The sequence below is a fragment of the Rhipicephalus sanguineus genome, unplaced genomic scaffold (genome assembly GCF_013339695.2).
Source record: "Rhipicephalus sanguineus isolate Rsan-2018 unplaced genomic scaffold, BIME_Rsan_1.4 Seq7681, whole genome shotgun sequence".
In the NCBI taxonomy this organism is placed as follows: domain Eukaryota; kingdom Metazoa; phylum Arthropoda; class Arachnida; order Ixodida; family Ixodidae; genus Rhipicephalus; species Rhipicephalus sanguineus.
Window position 1 is genome coordinate 1 of NW_023615947.1, and position 18,501 is coordinate 18,501.

Below are 18,501 nucleotides of genomic sequence, written 5' to 3' on the forward strand. Positions count from 1 at the left end.
CAGCGCTCTTTGCCCTTGTCATACGATTCAGCGTCCTTTCTATTGAGTTTAGCTATTACATCGGTGGCCTCGCATGGAAGAAATGTTAGTATTCTTGCGCTGCCCCTAACTTCTGAACGTTCGCTCGAAATTAACAATCCGACCTTCTCGCACGTTCGCTCCAAATTAACAAGAAAAAGTGCGATGTCCTCGTCAACTTTGAACGCTGCAAAAGGTCTTCCATCTTTACCGACTCCCTCACAATGGAACATGGCTTGCGGGGATATAGAAGTTCCAGCTCCCTTAGGTTCATCTCATGTTGCCTCTCGGCAGCTTTTTTTCTCTTTCCTTTATCTCTCTCTTTGTTCTCTTTATCTATTCTCTTTTCTAGCTCGAATATCCACATGAGCTTCCTGGGCCCCTTGGACAGTCACCGTATTGGGAGGATCTGTTCGTTTCCGCTTAGCGGAGCCAACCGAAATGCCCACTCCTTGCAAACTCAAGGAGGCCCTGCACACAGAACTTGTCCATACTCACACTGCTCTCCGCTCGTTTACCCTACTGAAACTAAACGGTCAAACCATTCAATTGTTGGTGACTGACCCAAACAAAGTTACAAGCCACTAACACAAACGTCCCAAATCCCGCTAACAACGACGTGGGCTAGCTAAGTCTGGCGATAAGAGAGGTAAACTTCAGGCACTCGCCACACCAGGGTCGCTGACGCTGGCTGATCCCACCGAGCTGCCCCCCACTGTTAGGAATTGGGTTGCCGATCCCACCGCTGCCGCCTTCTTATGCCCCGAGGTCGTTCCCTCTGGTTCGCAGCTGAGATTACGGGTCCCACCGCTGGAACCACTGTTGTGACTGGGGTAGCGTGGCCGGTGCGAACACGGGTGTGCATCGTGTGCTCGGAGCAGTTAGAAGACAAGTTGATCGACGAAAGATGCTTTATGTACAGCATATTCACATGGTTCCGATCTCAGTGAACAGGCCTGCCAGCCCGTGTGTGCGTGTGTGGTGTAACAATGCACATTAATAAGTATGTACGTAGTGGTTGAAGTGCGTACTAGGGGCCAAATTTCGCTATCGCGTTCAACTCTTAAAGGCGAAGCTTAAGGGTCCCCCAATTTTAAATTTTATTTTATTTGATAGCAATATATGGATACTCTCGCGGGTTCTGCTGTCGCCGTTATACTTTTCCGTATAAAGTCCAAACTGATAACATCACCCACGCGCATTCTACCCGCTGGTAAAAGCTCGCGAGCGCTGGCAACGAACGCAGCTGAAGCGGAGATTAAACGAGCCGGCCGTCTCCGTCGCACGGTGAGCGCATGCGATAATATTGTCACGACGCAGAAAAACAGCAGAAGTCGGATATACTCGTAGCCCAGCTCACTTTAATTATGCGAGGCACTTAGAAAAAGGGATCGGCCGTGAACCTCGTCTTCCTCTCTTGCTGCGCGAGCTCTTCTTTGGTGTCACTGGCAGATTGGATGCGGCATTTGCCTCCCTCCAGGGAGAGCATCGTCCCGATGCGCTACTACAAAAGACGGTGTAGTAGACGTATAATGGAAGTTAATCTGCACAATAGGGCTTCATTCGTACAACATGCACGATTTCCGATTTGTGCTGGCGAGTTCGCGAGTGACTGTCCGGGATAACCTCATAGTTCACGTCGCTTAGGCGTCGCACAACACTGTAGGGACCAAAATACCTCTTCAGTAATTTTTCAGAAAGTCCCCGTCGGCGAATAGGGCTCCAGACCCACACTTTCTCGCCTGGTTGATAGCTGACGTATCGATGTCGCAAGTTATAACGCTGTGCGTCGTAACTCTGCTGCCGGGATATTCGGACGCGTGCAAGCTGCCTCGCCTCTTCAGCTCGTTGAGTAAATATTTCAGCGTCCGTGTCGGTATCATTGCAGTCATGCAGTAACATAGCATCAAGCATCGTTGTCACTTCACGGCCATGAAGAAGACTAAATGGCATCCTTCGCGTAGTTTCCTGCTGAGCTGTATTATAGGCGAACGTGACGTACGGCAGAATGTCGTCCCAATTTTTATGATCCACGTCTATGTACACACTCAGCATGTCGGCAATTGTCTTGTTGAGACGTTCTGTTAAGCCGTTGGTTTGTGGGTGGTAGGAGGTAGTTCTTCGATGAGCTGTTCCGCTGAGCTCAAGCACTGTCTTCAGGAGCGTGGCCGTGAAAGCGGTACCTCTTATAGGGACTGAGGTTAGGTCCACTATAACAATGCGTGTGGCGGCGAGCGTAAAAACCAGGGAACCGTTCAGACCGATGGCAGGAGCAGAAGAGGACTATTCTTTATTCTTCGTTTTCTTTTCCTCGCAGCCCGCAGCACGAGGAACGAGGAGCGTGCGCATGCACATGCGCCTGTGCGCGCCATAATTAATAGTCAGCCGATGCAGACGACGATGGCCGCTAGAGGGCTCCCCCTCCCTTTAAGAGAAAGGGGGGTGAAGCGCTGGCGTCAAAGAAAATGTCTTTGATGTCAGAGGGCCGGGCGAATCCTTGGTTGCAGGGGCGGCTTAGTGGTCGAAAGCGCATAATGGCGGGGCGGTTGCCAAGTAGGCGGGTTTGACTCTGTCCAGAGCGACGACTTCTTCCCGCCCGTTGAGCTCGATGGTAACAGTTTTTTTTGTCCGGCTGAGCACCTTGAACGGGCCGTCGTAGGGAGGCGTAAGGGATGGTCGAATTCCTTCACGCCGGACGAAAACGTGGCTCGCTGTAGCCATGTCCTTGCTGACAAAAACGTCAGTCGATGATGCATCCCGACTAGGGCAAGGACGCAGGCGAGAAAATAGGAAGCGAAGCTGTTGAGCGTAACTGTCTGGATCGGGCGTAGCGACACTAGCTGACGCGAAAAATTCACCAGGCATACGCAACGTTGTACCGTAGACCAACTCCGCCGTTGTGCAGCCGAGGTCTTCCTTGAAAGACGAGCGGATGCCAAGCAGGACGAGAGGAAGATCTTCAGCCCAAGACGAACGAGCCTGGCGAGCCATCAAGGCGGCTTTAAGTTGACGATGAAGGCGTTCAACCATTCCATTTGCTGATGGGTGGTAGGCGGTCGTATGGATATGACGAACGCCAAGCAGGTCTGTGAGTTTGCGGAAGAGATCGCATTCGAACTGTCGGCCGCGATCGGTAGTCACAACGCTGGGACATCCGAAACGAGAGATCCAGCCACTGACAAACGCTGAAGCCACGGTAAGTGCTGTTATGTCGGTGAGAGGAAACGCTTCAGGCCAACGGGTGTAACGGTCCACACAGGTGAGAATGTAGCGAGCACCTCTGGATGGCGGAAGTGGTCCAACGATGTCGATGTGGACATGATCAAACCGAGCATCAGGTGGGCGAAATGAGTGAATTGGTGATTTCGTATGTCGTGTCGTTTTGGAGCGTTGACAGTGCACGCATTCACGCGCCCAACGGTGCACGTCGGAGTTCACACTCGGCCACACAAAGCGGGTCGTAATGAGACATTGCGTAGCACGAACTCCTGGATGGCTTGTGCCGTGAAGCTTGTTGAATATGTGACGGCGGAGTCGGAGTGGGACAAACGGACGTGTTCGACCCCGTGACACGTCGCAAGTGATGGTGCCGGAAGAAAATGGGAGGGGAACGTCGGACAGTACCAGTGATGTGGTGGATGAGCGGATGTCTCGAAGTTCGACGTCTGTAAGTTGCGCCGTGGCGATTTCTTCGAAGTCAAGTGTGGGTGCCGATATCGCGTCGATACGGGAGAGGGCATCTGCAGCCGCATTGACTGGGCCTTCAATGTACCGGACGTCCACAGTGAATTCGGAAATAAAGTTGAGGTGCCGTATTTCTCGTGCGGTATAAGTATCGGGGTTACCGCGAAAAGCGAATGTCAAAGGCTTGTGGTCCGTAAGGACGTGAAAGCTTGAGCCTTCCAACAGATGTCGGAAATGTCGAATGCCCAGATATACGGCGAGTAGCTCACGACCAAACGTGCTGCAACGCGTTTCTGCCGGTTTCAGTTTCTGAGAGAAAAAACCGAGTGGATACGAAGAGTTGCGCTGCCACTGCTGTAAAACTGCGCCGACAGCCGCACTAGAAGCATCGGTGATAAGGCGCATTGGTGCAACGTGCAGAGGATGTACCAGCAGTGTAGCGTCCGCCAATGCGTTCTTGGCAGCATAGAAGGAAGCTTCAGCGTCAGACGTCCAAGTCAGTGGGGAGGACGGAGCTTTGGTGGTCTTGAGGAGATCCGTGAGCGGTATGACAATGCGGGCAATGTTGGGAAGAAAACGGCGGTGGAAGTTGAGCAACCCAAGGAACTCGCGGAGCTTTCGGAGTGATGTTGGGCGAGGGAAGTCGCGCAAGGCTTGAACTTTCTTGTCCAACGGCCTGATTCCCTCTTTTGTCACACGGTGTCCGAGGAACTCAATGTCGTCGCTTTGCGGGGTTGATGAGGAGGCCATGTTCCTGGAGTCGAGAAAATAGCAGACGCAGATGGGTGCAATGCTGTTCGGGGGAAACACTAGCCACCAGGAGGTCGTCGAGATATGCAAATACGAAGGGAAGTCCACGAGTTACTTCGTTTATAAACCTCTGGAACGTCTGAGCAGCGTTTCGCAATCCGAACGGCATGCGAACATACTCGAAAAGTCCGAATGGTGTCACAATTGCAGTCTTCGGGATGTCCGCTGGCTCGACCGGAATCTGGTGGTAGGCCTTTACCAAGTCTATTTTGCTGAATATCACCGCTCCCGCGAGGTTGGCAGAGAAGTCGTGAATGTGAGGGAGGGGATAGCGATCAGGTATGGTGCGCGCGTTGAGGGCTCGATAGTCACCACAGGGGCGCCAATCCCCTGGATCACGCTTTGGGACCATGTGGAGAGCTGACGACCAACTGCTCGACGAAGGGCGGATGATGCCCAGTTGCAGCATGTGGTCGAATTCTCTTTTCGCGATGGCAAGGCGGTCCCCAGCGAGGCGCCTGGGTCGGCAAAATACTGGAGGGCCAGTAGTGACAACATGATGCGTGACGTTGTGACGTACAGGCAGCTCAAGGTTGGAAGGCTGCGTGATGGCTGGAAAGTCTGCTAGAATTGAGGCGAACATAGATGCCGGTATCTGTGGCGCCGTTCCAGTGGTATATGTTGGAGGTGCGAGGATGCCTTGTATGGACATCCTGGTCGTTGTGTCGACGAGTCGACGTGCCCGGAGGTCAACGCTGAGGGCGAAGTGGGTCAGAAAATCAGCACCCAATATGGCCATGCGTACATCTGCAACAACGAATACCCATCGGAAGGTGCGTCGGAGACCCAAATCGATGGTGAGAGAGCGCTGACCATATGTATTGATGGCAGAGTTGTTGGCTGCTTGAAGGGGAGCAGTCTGCGGAGAGCGCTGCCGGTCGAGTCGTGTGGCAGGAACGACACTGACCTCTGCACCTGTGTCCACGAGAAATCGATGTCCGGCAATCCTGTCAGTGACGTAGAACAGGCGGCTTGTCGTATGGCAAGAGTCACTGGCCGCCATCAGTGGCTCTGCGGTACGTTTCCCTGCCAGCTGCAAGGAGGACGACACTGACGCGCGCTGGCACCGAAGTTGCTGTGATACCAGCAGTAGACGCGTCGACGAGGACCGGAACGGGAGCTAGACCTTGGAGACAATCTGGGACGGTAATCGCGGTCTCGTCGACGGGGGTGAGACGGTGGCCGTAGGGCATTAACAGTCTCGGCGAGGTCGTCGATCAGTTGCTCCAGGCGAGACTGCCGGTCCTCGAGTTGCGACAACAGAACGCTAGATGCAGTAGCCACAGTACCTCCTACTGCATAGTCAGCGACGCGATCGGCCTGCTCCGCCAGCTTGTCGAGGGGCAGGTCGTCAGGTGCGGTAGCCAAGGCAAGGACTACATTCTGTGGCAGGCGCTGGAAAAACAGTTCTCGCAGCAGCGGGCTGTTTACATCCAACTTACAGCCACTGAGAAGCTGCTGCATGCGACGTAGCAGTTCTGACGGTCGCCGGTCGCCGAGCTCCTCTTCGTTGAGAAGCTGCTGGAGACGCCTGCGCACAGACACAGACTTGCGTTGCAGCACCGTCGTTTTAAAGTGGTCATAAGGTGTGGTTTCATGGGGCGTGCACACAAGGTCGTCAAACTCTGCAACCACTTCCGTTGAGAGCGCGGAGACAGCGTGGCAATACTTCGCTTGTTGCGAGGTAATGCGCCGAAGGGCAAAGATGGCCTCCACGTGCGTGAACCAGGCTGCAGGATTCTGGGGCCAAAACGACGGCAGGTGAATCTGCACCGTGGCGATGCCCTCTGCGCCGATCGTCGGTCTGTCGCTTGTGGTCCCGTCCATGATGTAGTGCTCGCCCTGCGATCACGTCCGTGTCACCACGTTATAGGGACTGAGGTTAGGTCCACTATAACAATGCGTGTGGCGGCGAGCGTAAAAACCAGGGAACCGTTCAGACCGATGGCAGGAGCAGAAGAGGACTATTCTTTATTCTTCGTTTTCTTTTCCTCGCAGCCCGCAGCACGAGGAACGAGGAGCGTGCGCATGCACATGCGCCTGTGCGCGCCATAATTAATAGTCAGCCGATGCAGACGACGATGGCCGCTAGACCTCTGTCCGTTATTATGACTGTCGGAGCACCATGCCTCAGAACGATGTTTTCAATGAAGAACCGTGCGGTTTCTACTGCGGTGCCGTTTGATAGAGCCTTTGTTTCTGCGTAGCGCGTAAGATAATCGGTGGCGACTATTACCCATTTGTTTCCAGCATGCGAAGTCGGAAATGGTCCTAGAAGGTCCATTCCAATTTGGGCAAACAGCACGGTGGGCACTTGAACTGGTTGTAACAATCCAGCTGGTTTTAAAGGTGGCTATTTCCGTCGTTGACAATCGAGGCACGTGCGCACGTAATGCTTCACAGTGGCTGGAAGCCTTGGCCAGTAGTATTTTTGTTGGATTCTGGCCAATGTGCGCGTGTATCCGAGATGGCCGGACGCCGGCTCATCGTGGCAAGCTCTCAGCACCTCTTCACGAATGGACGTCGGGACGACAAGTAGGTGGGTGCCTCCGCTGGAAGAAAAGTTCTTCATATATAGCACACCACTGCGCAAGCAGAATGACCGCAGGCTCCTTGCAAATGTCCTAGGAATGCTTGTAGTCCGGCCATTCAAGAAATTAATAAGGGGAAGCAACTCGCTGTCTTCTTTCTGCTTACACGAAATCGTGGCCGTGTCGACTACTCCTACAAACGCCATGTCATCTTCTGGGGCATCGTCTTGCTTTATCGGTGACCTGGATAAGCAATCGGCGTCGGAGTGTTGCCGTCCCGACTTATACACGACCGTCATATCAAATTCTTGAAGGCGTAAGCTCCAACGTGCTAGCCGACCAGATGGGTCCTTCAAGTTGGTCAGCCAGCAAAGAGGGTGGTGGTCGCTGACTACGTGGAAGGAACGGCCGTAGAGATATGGGCGAAACTTCATGACTGCCCATACGACAGCAATACATTCCTTTTCCGTTGTGGAGTAATTAGACTCGGCACGGGAAAGCGTCCAATATCTTCCCGCGTGCGGGCCTGCCGTCGATTGCTCACCAAAGAGAAAGGAAACATCTCTCTTTGATGGGCCCGCCCGTCTTTCGTTAGGAGCATGAAGAGACGCCAGGGGAGGGGTGGGGGGACTGCATCGCTACAAGGGCGCAGTCGCTGGCGCGCGCTATCTTGAGGCATCAGGAGACAGCTCGTAAAACTTCTGTGCTCTCAATGCCTATTTTGCGTTTAGAGAACTCACAGCACGAAAAGAGCTTCGGTTCCTGGAGCGGCCATATTCCCTTAAACCAACGTTTTGTCGAGTTACGCGAGATCGGATCAAAATGAGTTGGCTGCTAGCCTTACTTCGTATAACAATACAATTTGTTGGTATCGCACTCATTGCTTCGCCCTTAAGCGAAACTGACTTTTTTTAATCGTCAGCTGTTGACCCTGGAAAGGGAGGGGCGGACGTGTAACATGGCGTAGCCGCTTCACAGTGGGCCGTAAGCGATGGGCCCGCTACTAACAGCTGCACATAATAAAACGCAATTGCGGCTTCTCCGACCAGGAGGCATATTTTTATTAACGAGATGACATTTTATTAATGAAATGACAGCAAGGAATAAATTCGATACGGAATCCTATAGCACTGACGAGCTCGAAAGAACAGGGCCTTTTAAGGGGTATTTACCGCAGAGAGATTACAAACCCGGATGTGCTGGTGGAAAGAATTACGAAAAAGTTCTTCTGGATGAAGATCCGCGGATAAAGTATATCTGAGGAAGAGTGTCAATGCGTTCCTACCGTTCACCTGCTCTTCCATAGACGCGAAGCACGGGAAATTCGATATTGTCCCATATATCCATAGGGCTGACGCGCTGGAGTTTTGAGTACTGTGGCGGAGCCTGGTGGCGTGCGCCGAAGTTGCTTGGGTAGTCAAAAATGGACGCCGACCGGCGAGTTACGCAGTTCTCAGTTGCTTTCAGCGTTTTACTTAATTTTGCGCCTAGTTTTCAGGTTCAAAAAGTGCTTAAAACGTACGCAGGAACTTGTCCGCTATGCCTGCAGAGTCTGACATGTTTGACGAGCGATCCCTGCTTCAACAAACCGTGCCGAAAGCAGGTGGTCCGGGCGACGGTTCTGAGCAGCGCGCGGTCCCGAAGCGCGGTCGCCGCCGTTATTGTTGCGTGGTTAATTGCCTCGAAAGTGGGGGCAAGGATCCTAATGTGCGGTTTTACTGGTTCCCCTGAAAGCCGTACGAAGTGGAGCGACGGAACCGCTGGATATGTGCCGTCCGACGCGTGAAGTGAGTACGCGAGCAAAACGTGGTTTGCAACGTAACGTGCTGATTACTTTTCGTACGCGCGTGCACGCGTTTATATATGTATATATTCCCTGTGTGCAGTCTAAACGGCACGCCGTGGCTGCCGACGGCGATCACGAGGATATGCAGCCGGCATTTCGTGGGAAACGAGAAAAACGATGCCATGAGTCACCCTGCGTATGTGCCTACGATTTTTCCGGCAGCTTACAGCCGGCTGCTTCCAGCGGCCGGTTGTAAACATTGCGCGCCGTCGCTTCTCGACCGCCACCGCACGCTAACAGAATTTGACGAATTCCCTAGAAGCAAATGTTGAAAATTACGACCGTGCATGGGGAAAAAGTGTGTTTGCGACTGAATGCGGCAGAAAACGGCACACGGCGCGAATGCGCTCATTCGGGCCGCCGACGGCTAGCCTTCGTCACTGGACCTTTCTTGATTACGTTTCGTCGTGTAATGCAAATCATTTCGGCTTTCTTAACAGCAATCTTTTCGTTTATGCACTGTCGTTAATCGCGCGAGCATGCCTCGTAAAACTTAACTCGAGTGCAACGTCGTATGCGATTCGCTGCACTTGCGAGTTGCAGCGCGCCGAAATGGTTCCTTCAATCTCCTGCACGTCGTAAACATACTTGACGTTGACGAGCTTCTTGCGTTTACGCAGATTGCTTGGCCTGAAGAACTCAGCCACGCCAGAAATTGGCCGAGATCCAAAGCGCAGCACAACCGACAGCGGCGGCTCCATTGCTCATCTAAGCTTAGTGCTGCATCCGGCCGCCAGTCTTACTACTCGAAACCAAAGAACTTATCGTAGGGGGCGCTTTTTAGCACCGTTTTCGCAGCGCCGCCTGGGCAGCCAGTCAGGCCTATTGCTAGTGATCCCAGATTTCATTCCGCGATGACTAGAAACAGAAGTGACAAACCTTTTAGTGGCACGCGTGTAGTTATTACTGAGCATTACTCTCATTACATGCTGTGCGACGCTTCAAACGAGCTCTCAGCAGCGTTTCTGGAACAGGCGACGTCCGCCGATCAATCGCCGCCACACTTTCACGCTGCCGATTGGCCTAGACGCCACGAGCATCTGTGGAGAGCGTGTTTTGCTGTCGAGCAGACTTGCACAACATAAGCTGCGCTGGCACCGTGCATGGCTTCTTCGGCACGCATGCGCGAGCACTGTTCATTCAGCGGAATAATTCTTGGTCCGTGGTTGTGACTTTGGCTGCCCCAAGATGAAGCTGCAGATGTTTTGACGCGCCGGCGGTGCGATTGCCGGTGATAGACGGCCCCATACCCGAGACTCTGGCGCTGTTTGGCGCAATTTTCGTCGATATTGTCAGGATAGCGCAGTAAATACAACTTGGCGCACTTTGGCGCACTTTGGCGCAGTTGGTGCAGGAGTGGAATCACTGTAATCGGTAAGCTTCTCGAACAATGAGGCGCGGTTTGCGCTGAGCGTTGCTGACAGTCTTTGTGGGTGAAAACCGAATACAGCAAAAGTGATAATAAGGAAAATAAGAAACGCACGTGACAATGCCCCCCTCTGAAAAAGCATCACTCCGATACCTAAAACAGAACACGGGGGGGGGGCAATGCATGCAACAATAAATAACTACAATAAAATAAGCTATTACGATAAGAACAAGCAAGAAGGTAAATAATAAATCAAAAGTACAGTCCTCAGATTGACTAACGCGCGTAATATGGCTTAAGGCGCACGACATGGACGACTCAGGTCGCGCACGGCGCCGCTGAGAGTTCGTAATGCTGTCAGGGACAACCTTGTAGTCGAGTGCGCCGAGGCGTCGAAGTACCCTGTACGGTCCGAAGTATCGTCGAAGAAGTTTCTCACTAAGTCCCCGTCGGCGTATTGCCGTCCATACCCATACACGGTCACCGGGTTGGTATTCCATGTGGCGTCGTCGAAGGTTGTGGCGTCGGCTGTCAGTCTTCTGCAGGCAGGCGAGCTGTCGTGCTTCTTCGGCGCGCTGTAGGAGGCGGTCACGTTTGGTAACATAACGTCGAGCGTCGTTGCCGGGCTCCGTCCGTAGACCAGCTTGTATGGCGTCAACTGCGTCGTTTCTTGAACAGCCGTGTTGTAAGCGAAGGTCACGTACGGAAGGACGGCGTCCCACGTCTTGTGCTCAACGTCGACGTACATGGCCCGCATGTCGGCGATGATGTTATTTAGACACTCGGTGAGGCCATTGGTCTGCGGGTGGTAGGCGGTGGTGCGGCGGTGGCTAGTCTCGCTGTATTTGAAGATCGCCTGAGTTACGTCCGCAGTAAAGGCGGTACCTCTGTTTGTGATGAGGACCTCCGGGGCGCCATGACGCAAGACGATGTTCTCCACGAAGAACTTGGCTACCTCGGCGGCACTGCCTTTGGGCAAGGCCTTTGTCTCGGCGTAGCGGGTGAGGTAGTCAGTTGCTACGGTGATCCATTTGTTGCCGGAAGACGACGTTGAGAACGGCCCCGGCAGGTCCATCCCGATTTGCTGGAACGGCCGGTGAGGCGGTTCGATTGACTGTAGAAGTCCCGCTGGCCTAGTCGGCGGTGTCTTCCGTCGCTGGCGATCTCGGCAAGTCTTAACGTAGTGGGCGACGTCTGCAGGAAGACGTGACCAGTAGTATTTTTCCTGTATCCTCGCGAGCGTGCGGGAAAAGCCGAGGTGGCCAGCCGTCAGGTCGTCGTGCAGGGCTTGCAGAACTTCTGGTCGCAGTGCCGAAGGTACAACGATAAGGTAGTTTTCCCGGGCCGGAGAGAAGTTCTTCTTTCCGAGGACATCGTTTTTCAAGAAAAATGACGCCAATTTCTGCCTGAATACTTTCGGAACAACGGCGGTCCTGCCTTTGAGGTATTCCACAAGGCCCCTGAGTTCCGGGTCGGCTTGCTGTCGGTCAGCGAAGTCGTTGGCACTTATGGTTCCCAAGAAGCAGTCATCATCGTGGTCGTCCTGCGGCGGTGCGTCGACGGGGGCACGAGACAGGCAGTCGGCGTCGGAGTGTTTTCTTCCGGACTTGTAAACGACGGTAATGTCGAATTATTGAAGTCTTAGGCTCCACCGTGCGAGGCAACTTGAAGGGTCCTTCAAGTTGGCTAGCGAACACAAGGCGTGGTGGTCGCTCTTGAAAAGCCTGCCGTACAGGTAGGGGCGAAACTTAGACGTAGCCCAGATGATGTCCATTGTTACTTATTGCGCACCACTTTCAGGACGAAGACTGAACCACACAACACAAGCGCAAGACACTCCTTTTCCGCTGTAGGATAGTTACCTTCTGCTTTGGATAGGGACCGGCTAGCATAACTGACGACCCTTTCCAGTCCGTCGGTCTCCTGCACAAGGACGGCGCCGAGTCCTACGCTGCTTGCGTCGTTGTGGATTTCCGTATCGGCGTATTCGTCGAAATGCGCAAGTATCGGAGGCGTCTGCAGGCGTCGTTTCAGTTCTTGAAATGCCTCGACTTGCGCCATTCCCCACTTGAACTATACGTCGCTCTTCGTGAGGTGAGTTAGTGGCTCGGCGATCCGTGAAAATTCCTGGACGAAACGTCTGTAATAGGCGCACAAGCCGAGAAATCGGCGTACGGCCTTCTTGTCGGTTGGCGGCGGGAAGACGGCGATGGCAGCTGTTTTCCGCGGGTCGGGGCGAACTCCAGATTTACTAATGACGTGGCCCAAGAACAGGAGCTCCTCGTAGGCGAAACGGCACTTTTCTGGCTTCAGGGTGAGTCAGGAGGTCTTGAGTGCTTGAAGTACAGCTTCAAGGCGCCGGAGGTGATCGTCGAAGTTTGAGGCAAACACAACTCTGCCACTTCAAGCCAGCTAATACTGTATCAATGACTCGTTGGAAAGTCGCCGGTGCCGTGCACAGACCGAAGGGCATGACCTTGAATTCGAACAGGCCGTCCGGTGTTATGAAGGCAGTCTTTTCTCGGTCTCTCTCGTCGACTTCGATTTGCCAGTAGCCGGTCTTGAGGTCCATCGACGAAAAGTACTTCGCGTTGTGGAGTCGATCCAGGGCGTCGTCTATCCCTGGGAGAGGGTACACGTCCTTCTTTGTGATTTTGTTCAGGCGACGATAATGACGCAGAAACGTAGGGTCCCATACTTCTTCTTCACCAACACCACGGGAGACGCCCACGGGCTGTTGGACGGCTGGATGATGTCGTCGCGTAGCATTTTGTCGACTTGTTTCTTAACGGCCTCCCATTTCCGCGTCGAAACCCGGTAGGGACTCTGACTGAGTGGTCGAGCATTTTCTTCTGTTATAATGCGGTGCTTAGCAAGCGGCGTTTGTTGGACCCACGATGACGACGAGAAACAGTCCTTGTATTCCTGCAGAAGGCATCGAAGCTGTTGCTGTTGGCGAGCAGGAGGACTTGGGTTTACGTCGAAGTGTGGCTCAGGTATTGGCGTAGTCGTCGTAGCTTCGTCAGAACCTGAAAAGGCAAACGCATCGCTGGCGGCCAAGATTTCTTCGATGTATGCAATCGTCGTGCCCTTGCTCAGGTGTCTGTATTCTTGGCTGAAGTTCGTTAGCATCACGCTTCCTTTTCCTTCATGCAACCAAACAATGCCCTTTGCGACGCAAATGTCACGGTCTAGCAGCAAACGCTGATCACTCTCGATGACACCTTCGATGTCTTCAGCCTTTTCGGTGCCGACGGGAGTTATGACACTGGTGCGAGGCGGGATGGTAACTTGATCCTCGAGCACGTTCAGGGCATGTTGACATCGATTCGTATCCGGCGGTGTCGTTTTGTCCGACGATAGGGTTATCGACTTGGTTCCTAAGTCGATGACGGCGCCGTGATGGCTTAAGAAGTACATGCCAAGTATGACGTCCCTGGGGCAGTGTTGCTAGATTACGAAACTTGCAGGATACGTGCGATTATTGATTGTGACTCTTGCTGTGCAGACTCCAATCGGCGTTATCAGATGGCCTCCAGCGGTACCGATAGAAGTACACGTTGCTGGGCTAGTCGGTTCATGTCCAAGTTCAAGCCACAAAGTATGGCTGTTTCTTGCGCGAGGAAATAACGAGGGAAGGTGTCCAGGGGAGCGCAAACGCTCCCCTGGACCCCTTCCCTCGTTATTTCCTCGCGCAAGAAACAGCCATACTTTGTGGCTTGTACTTGAGCGGTACGGATTTCGGGGTCATCCCAAGCAGTCTTAACTTCCTTCAACTTCGTGGCGAAGGGCCCACTGATGCAGTATCGACAAGAGCGGTGACGTTGTGGCCGTCGATGAGAACGTCGAGCTCGCTAGTTCGTCGTCTTGCGTTGCGGTTGGGTCGCGGCGTCGGGTCACGTCTGCGTCGGTTTGTTCCGCTGCTTCTGTGTTGCGTCGTCGCGTCTTCTTAGGACCGCGAGATTTCGTCGTCAGGGGGCTGTCTGGTTCGCGTCGTGTTCTGAAGGTTTCGTAGCTGCGTCGCCGTCGGCGGCGGAGGATCTTCGGTAGTTCGTCGTACAGCAACCGCACCTCCATCGGTTGTTGCCCTTAGTTTTCCGGATATGGGCTAGGCGACCGGCACCGGTTTGGGCCAGTGTGCTGCCGGCGGTGCGGTGACATGTAGCGGCCGGGTAACGGCGAGCGGGAAGGTTGTCGTTCTTGCCACTGTGTTCCGGTAGTCGTCGATGTCGCGAGGCCGTTCGCCTGGCTGCGGGCGCGGCGCGTTGACAGCGAATCCGCGTAGCCCCATCTGTCGGTACTGGCAGCGGCGGTACGCGTGGCCGGCTTCCCCGCAGTGGTAGCAGACCGGGCGGTTGTCTGGGGCGCGCCAGACGTCGGTCTTCCTCGGGGTGTAGCGCTGGCCGACAGGCGGTTGGTAGGGCGTCTGTGGTGGCGGCAGCGTCTCGCGACGGTACTGCGGCGGTGTGGCGTCTTGGCGTGGGCGTGGAGGAGGAGCATGACGGCGGGCTGCAGCAGCATAGCTCATAGCTTGTGGCTGCGGCTCTGCTAGCTGAGGCGCGCCCAGTGACTGCTGGATCTCCTGGCGCACGACGTCGGCGACGGAATCTACTTGAGGTTGCGATGAAGCTAGAATTTTTCGCAGCTCCTCTTGCACGATTGCTCGGATCGTCTCACGCAGGTCGGCGGATCCTAGTGCTTGAACGTCGGCGTAGCTTGTGGCCGAGAAGCTGCGGTTGTATTGCCGCGTTCGCATCTCAAGTGTTTTCTCAATTGTGGAAGCTTCGGTGAGGAATTCGGCGACCGTCGTGGGCGGGTGGCGGACAAGTCCCGCGAACAGTTCTTGTTTAACACCCCGCATAAGCAGGCGAACTTTTTCGTCTTCGGTTATCGCAGCGTCGGCTTGGCGGAAGAGTCGAGTCATCTCTTCCGTGAAGATGGTGACGTTTTCATTTGGTAGCTGCACCCGGGTCTCCGTCAAGGAAGCGGCCCTTTCCTTGCGGACAACGCTTGCGAACGTGTGCAGGAATGCGCTGCGGAATAGGTCTCAGGTTTGGAGTGAGGACTCCCGATTCTCAAATCAGGTTCTTGCAGCGTCTTCCAGGTAGAAGGAGACGTGGCGCAGCTTGTCTTCAGTGCTCCAATTGTTAAAGGCGGCGACACGATCGTACGTTTCAATCCAGGTTTCCGGGTCCTCGAATGATGAACCGCGAAACGTTGGCGGCTCCATGGGTTGCCGGAGCAGAATCGGTGCAGGCGGCACAGTGGCTGTCATCGTCGCTGTTGTCTTCGACGCTGTGGCTCTTGGCTTGTCCGGTAGGAGTCCAAATTGAGGGGGAAGTCCTTCAGTCTACGGCTTGCTCGACTGTCCTTGATGGTGTCGGTGTCTTCTTCACGAACGGAGTGGGTTCACGGCTTGACGGGGGCGTCGGGAACATGAACGAACAGCACCTCCACCAGATGTCACGTGGTCGTGACGTCGACGAAGGCAGCAGTCAGCATGCAGAGATGAAACTCCTTATTTGGCCGAACTTGTGGCCGGGAAACTGAAAGCCAAACTACAGCAACACACTGATAGCGGCGAACAGAGAGTCGACCGTCGATCAACTGACAAGCGGTGAAGCGCGTCAGTATTTATACATGTGACGTCGAATATTCCAGCGTTATCGCTGGTTGCCGCGCAAACTCTAGAATAGGCTCGAGTGTTCGGGTTTTGCGCGTAATCGTAACAAAACTATCTACAGTAATCGAGAAGCTTCTCGAACAATGAGGCGCGGTTTGCGCCGAGCGTTGCTGACAGTCTTTGTGGGCGAAAACCGAATACAGCAAAAGTGATAATAAGAAAAATAAGAAACGAACGTGGCAATATAGCAGGCTTCAACTATCTTCTTTTCCGTCCTATCTGGTGCCCTCTTTAGGAAACTTGTGCGCGCAAACTCAGGTGTGCACCCGCATCTTTTGCAATGCTCGGCCAAATGCCCTCCCGAGTTGTTCTTGACAGACAGCGCGTGCTCTCTGGCCCTCTCATTGCAACACCGACCCGTTTTTTCCTTCAAAAGTCATGAACCAACTAGCCCAACAAAACGTTTTGCTAAGTCATATTTCTCCTACACTGGGCTCTATATTTTTGTCACAACAAGCCAAGAATGGCTTGTTGTGACAATGTTTTCTTTTCTTTTGTGTTCTTTGGTTTTTCTGATTGGTTATGCTCGGAATTCTTCGTCTGTGATGTATACTGAAGCATCGCTTTTACGTATGACGCACTGCTTCCTAGTTTCCGTTCATCTAGAACCGTTGTTATCGCCATGTAAGAGCCCATCTTATGAACAATCTCCAAGTTTTTTGTTGCTTATTCCTTGGTCCTTTTCCCTTCATCTAGCAGTTTCAAAGTAGCAATCTGTAGAACACGCGTGCAACCGCAAAAGTCATGGAGCTTTCTTGCTTTGCAATGTTTGCCAAAAATGATTTCCTGCTGACAATGCTCATAGATATGATTTCCCGCTTACTTTTCTGCCTGATTATCGCGAGTGTCATGCCCTTGCTCTTCTTGTGTTCCTTATGTGTATGTACGTACGTTTCTTCAATAAACACAGTTGGAAGTTAGCGCCAGTCCCGTCCTCTCTGTCTGTCCGTGTGTTGCTTTGCGCTACATTTTTTCCTTCAGAAGCCTATCTGTTCTTTGTTTAACTGCTCCTGAATCTCTATCCATTTTGTCTTTTTACTGCCACCCTGCATTTTTATGTAACTAATTGCAACACGCGCCTTCTCCCTTTTTCTTTTACCTTTTTTTCTAATTTTTCGCAATACTACCTGTCAAAGCGTCCTCCTGGTTGTCTTGCCTGTTACTAGCTACCCCGGACTCCGAAGGGCCCGCGTGCCCCCCAAAAAAGGTACTGCGCGTCCTGCCAGTCGCCAGCCCACCTCATGACCAAGCCTCTTATCGAAGTGAATTCTCTCTCTTTGGAAACCACCCCACCTGTGCACCTCCCTGTTGATATCCACTACCTCGAAACGCTTCTCTCGACTAATTCGCCATGTCTCTTTGTTTGCGTCGACAACCGCTCTTTGCAGGTTGCCGTTGCGCTTTGGTACTTCCGGTACTATGCATACTACAAGTTGCACTTGGGGGGACACGGCGCGCACGTCCTCAACCCTTTTCACGAAGGTCGTCGCTACAGAATTGGGCGCGAGACCCACCATTGGAGACGTGGGCACTGCAATCGCTGTGACGTGCAGGGTTGGATCACGTGATCTCACGTCGCTCTGACGAAGGGAAGCGTACGGTTGAGTGCTTTGTTTTTAACCATGATTTTGTGGCATTTTCTCTTTTGAACAGCATTGTTTTGCTCTCACTTTATGTCTACGGAACCGTAGAGGCTACACACCCCGGAAAAGTGCAGTAAAAGTTACCGGCGGCCTGGTACTTTTCTGCTCCGTTACACATTGCGGTATACGTACGCGAAGGAACCAGGAGTGAGCTTTCACTTATACCCTGCTTTGCATGAGCATGATGCCGCTGTCACCTGTCTTTTTTTAGTCTTATTTCTAGACCATGGGGTTAAAAACTTAAATGGACACCGATCACGAATTTTCACATCAAAGCAAGACGTTGTGAACAAGGGAGCCTTGTTCACAACGATAAATGAATGCGCAAACAGTCCAGTTATGTATGTTTTAAAATACGACGTAGCAACATGCGTACACGTGTGGAAAGTTGCCGTCATTACGTTTAAGCGTGTGCGCCGTTGTCCGGATTGTCAGAGATTCAAGATTATGCCGAGAAAACTCCAGTTATTTTCTGTATCCGTTATTCTTGCCCTATCCCAGTCTATTTCGTGGCCAGTTGCTTCTGCGTGCTCGGCCATTGCTGTGCGATGAAACCTTCTTTCTCACGTCTTACATGTGCTGCTTGAACCTTTGCTGAAAGTTACTTGTCTCGCCGACGAGACTTCCACCACACTTTGCGGTGGAAGTGTTCCACCCCCCTCAGGTGTCCATTCTAATTGTCCTCATGTGACACTGATTCACCTTCTAACAGAAGCAGCGAAGTGTCATACTGCTTATCAATGAAGCTGTAAAAGCTGGACGCTGGTACTTTAGCTGAAACATAACATTGCCATTTAGACCACGGTAATCCACACCTTGAAGCATGCTCATTCAAGTGAGCAAAGTAATACGGCCGGCTGGCACATGGTGCATTTTCTATCGCAATCGAGCCCTATCGGGACCGTATTTTTAGATCC

At 53.0% G+C, this 18,501-nt stretch overlaps 1 protein-coding gene across 1 annotated transcript; it reads right to left on the bottom strand.

Annotated features, from left to right (window-relative positions):
• Positions 1 to 5,514: 5,514 nt before the first annotated feature.
• LOC119378296 (uncharacterized) lies at positions 5,515 to 6,339 on the bottom strand. The gene has a single exon (XM_037647480.1). The coding sequence runs from the start codon at positions 6,337 to 6,339 to the stop codon at positions 5,515 to 5,517; it is 825 nt and encodes a 274-aa protein (XP_037503408.1).
• Positions 6,340 to 18,501: the final 12,162 nt, after the last annotated feature.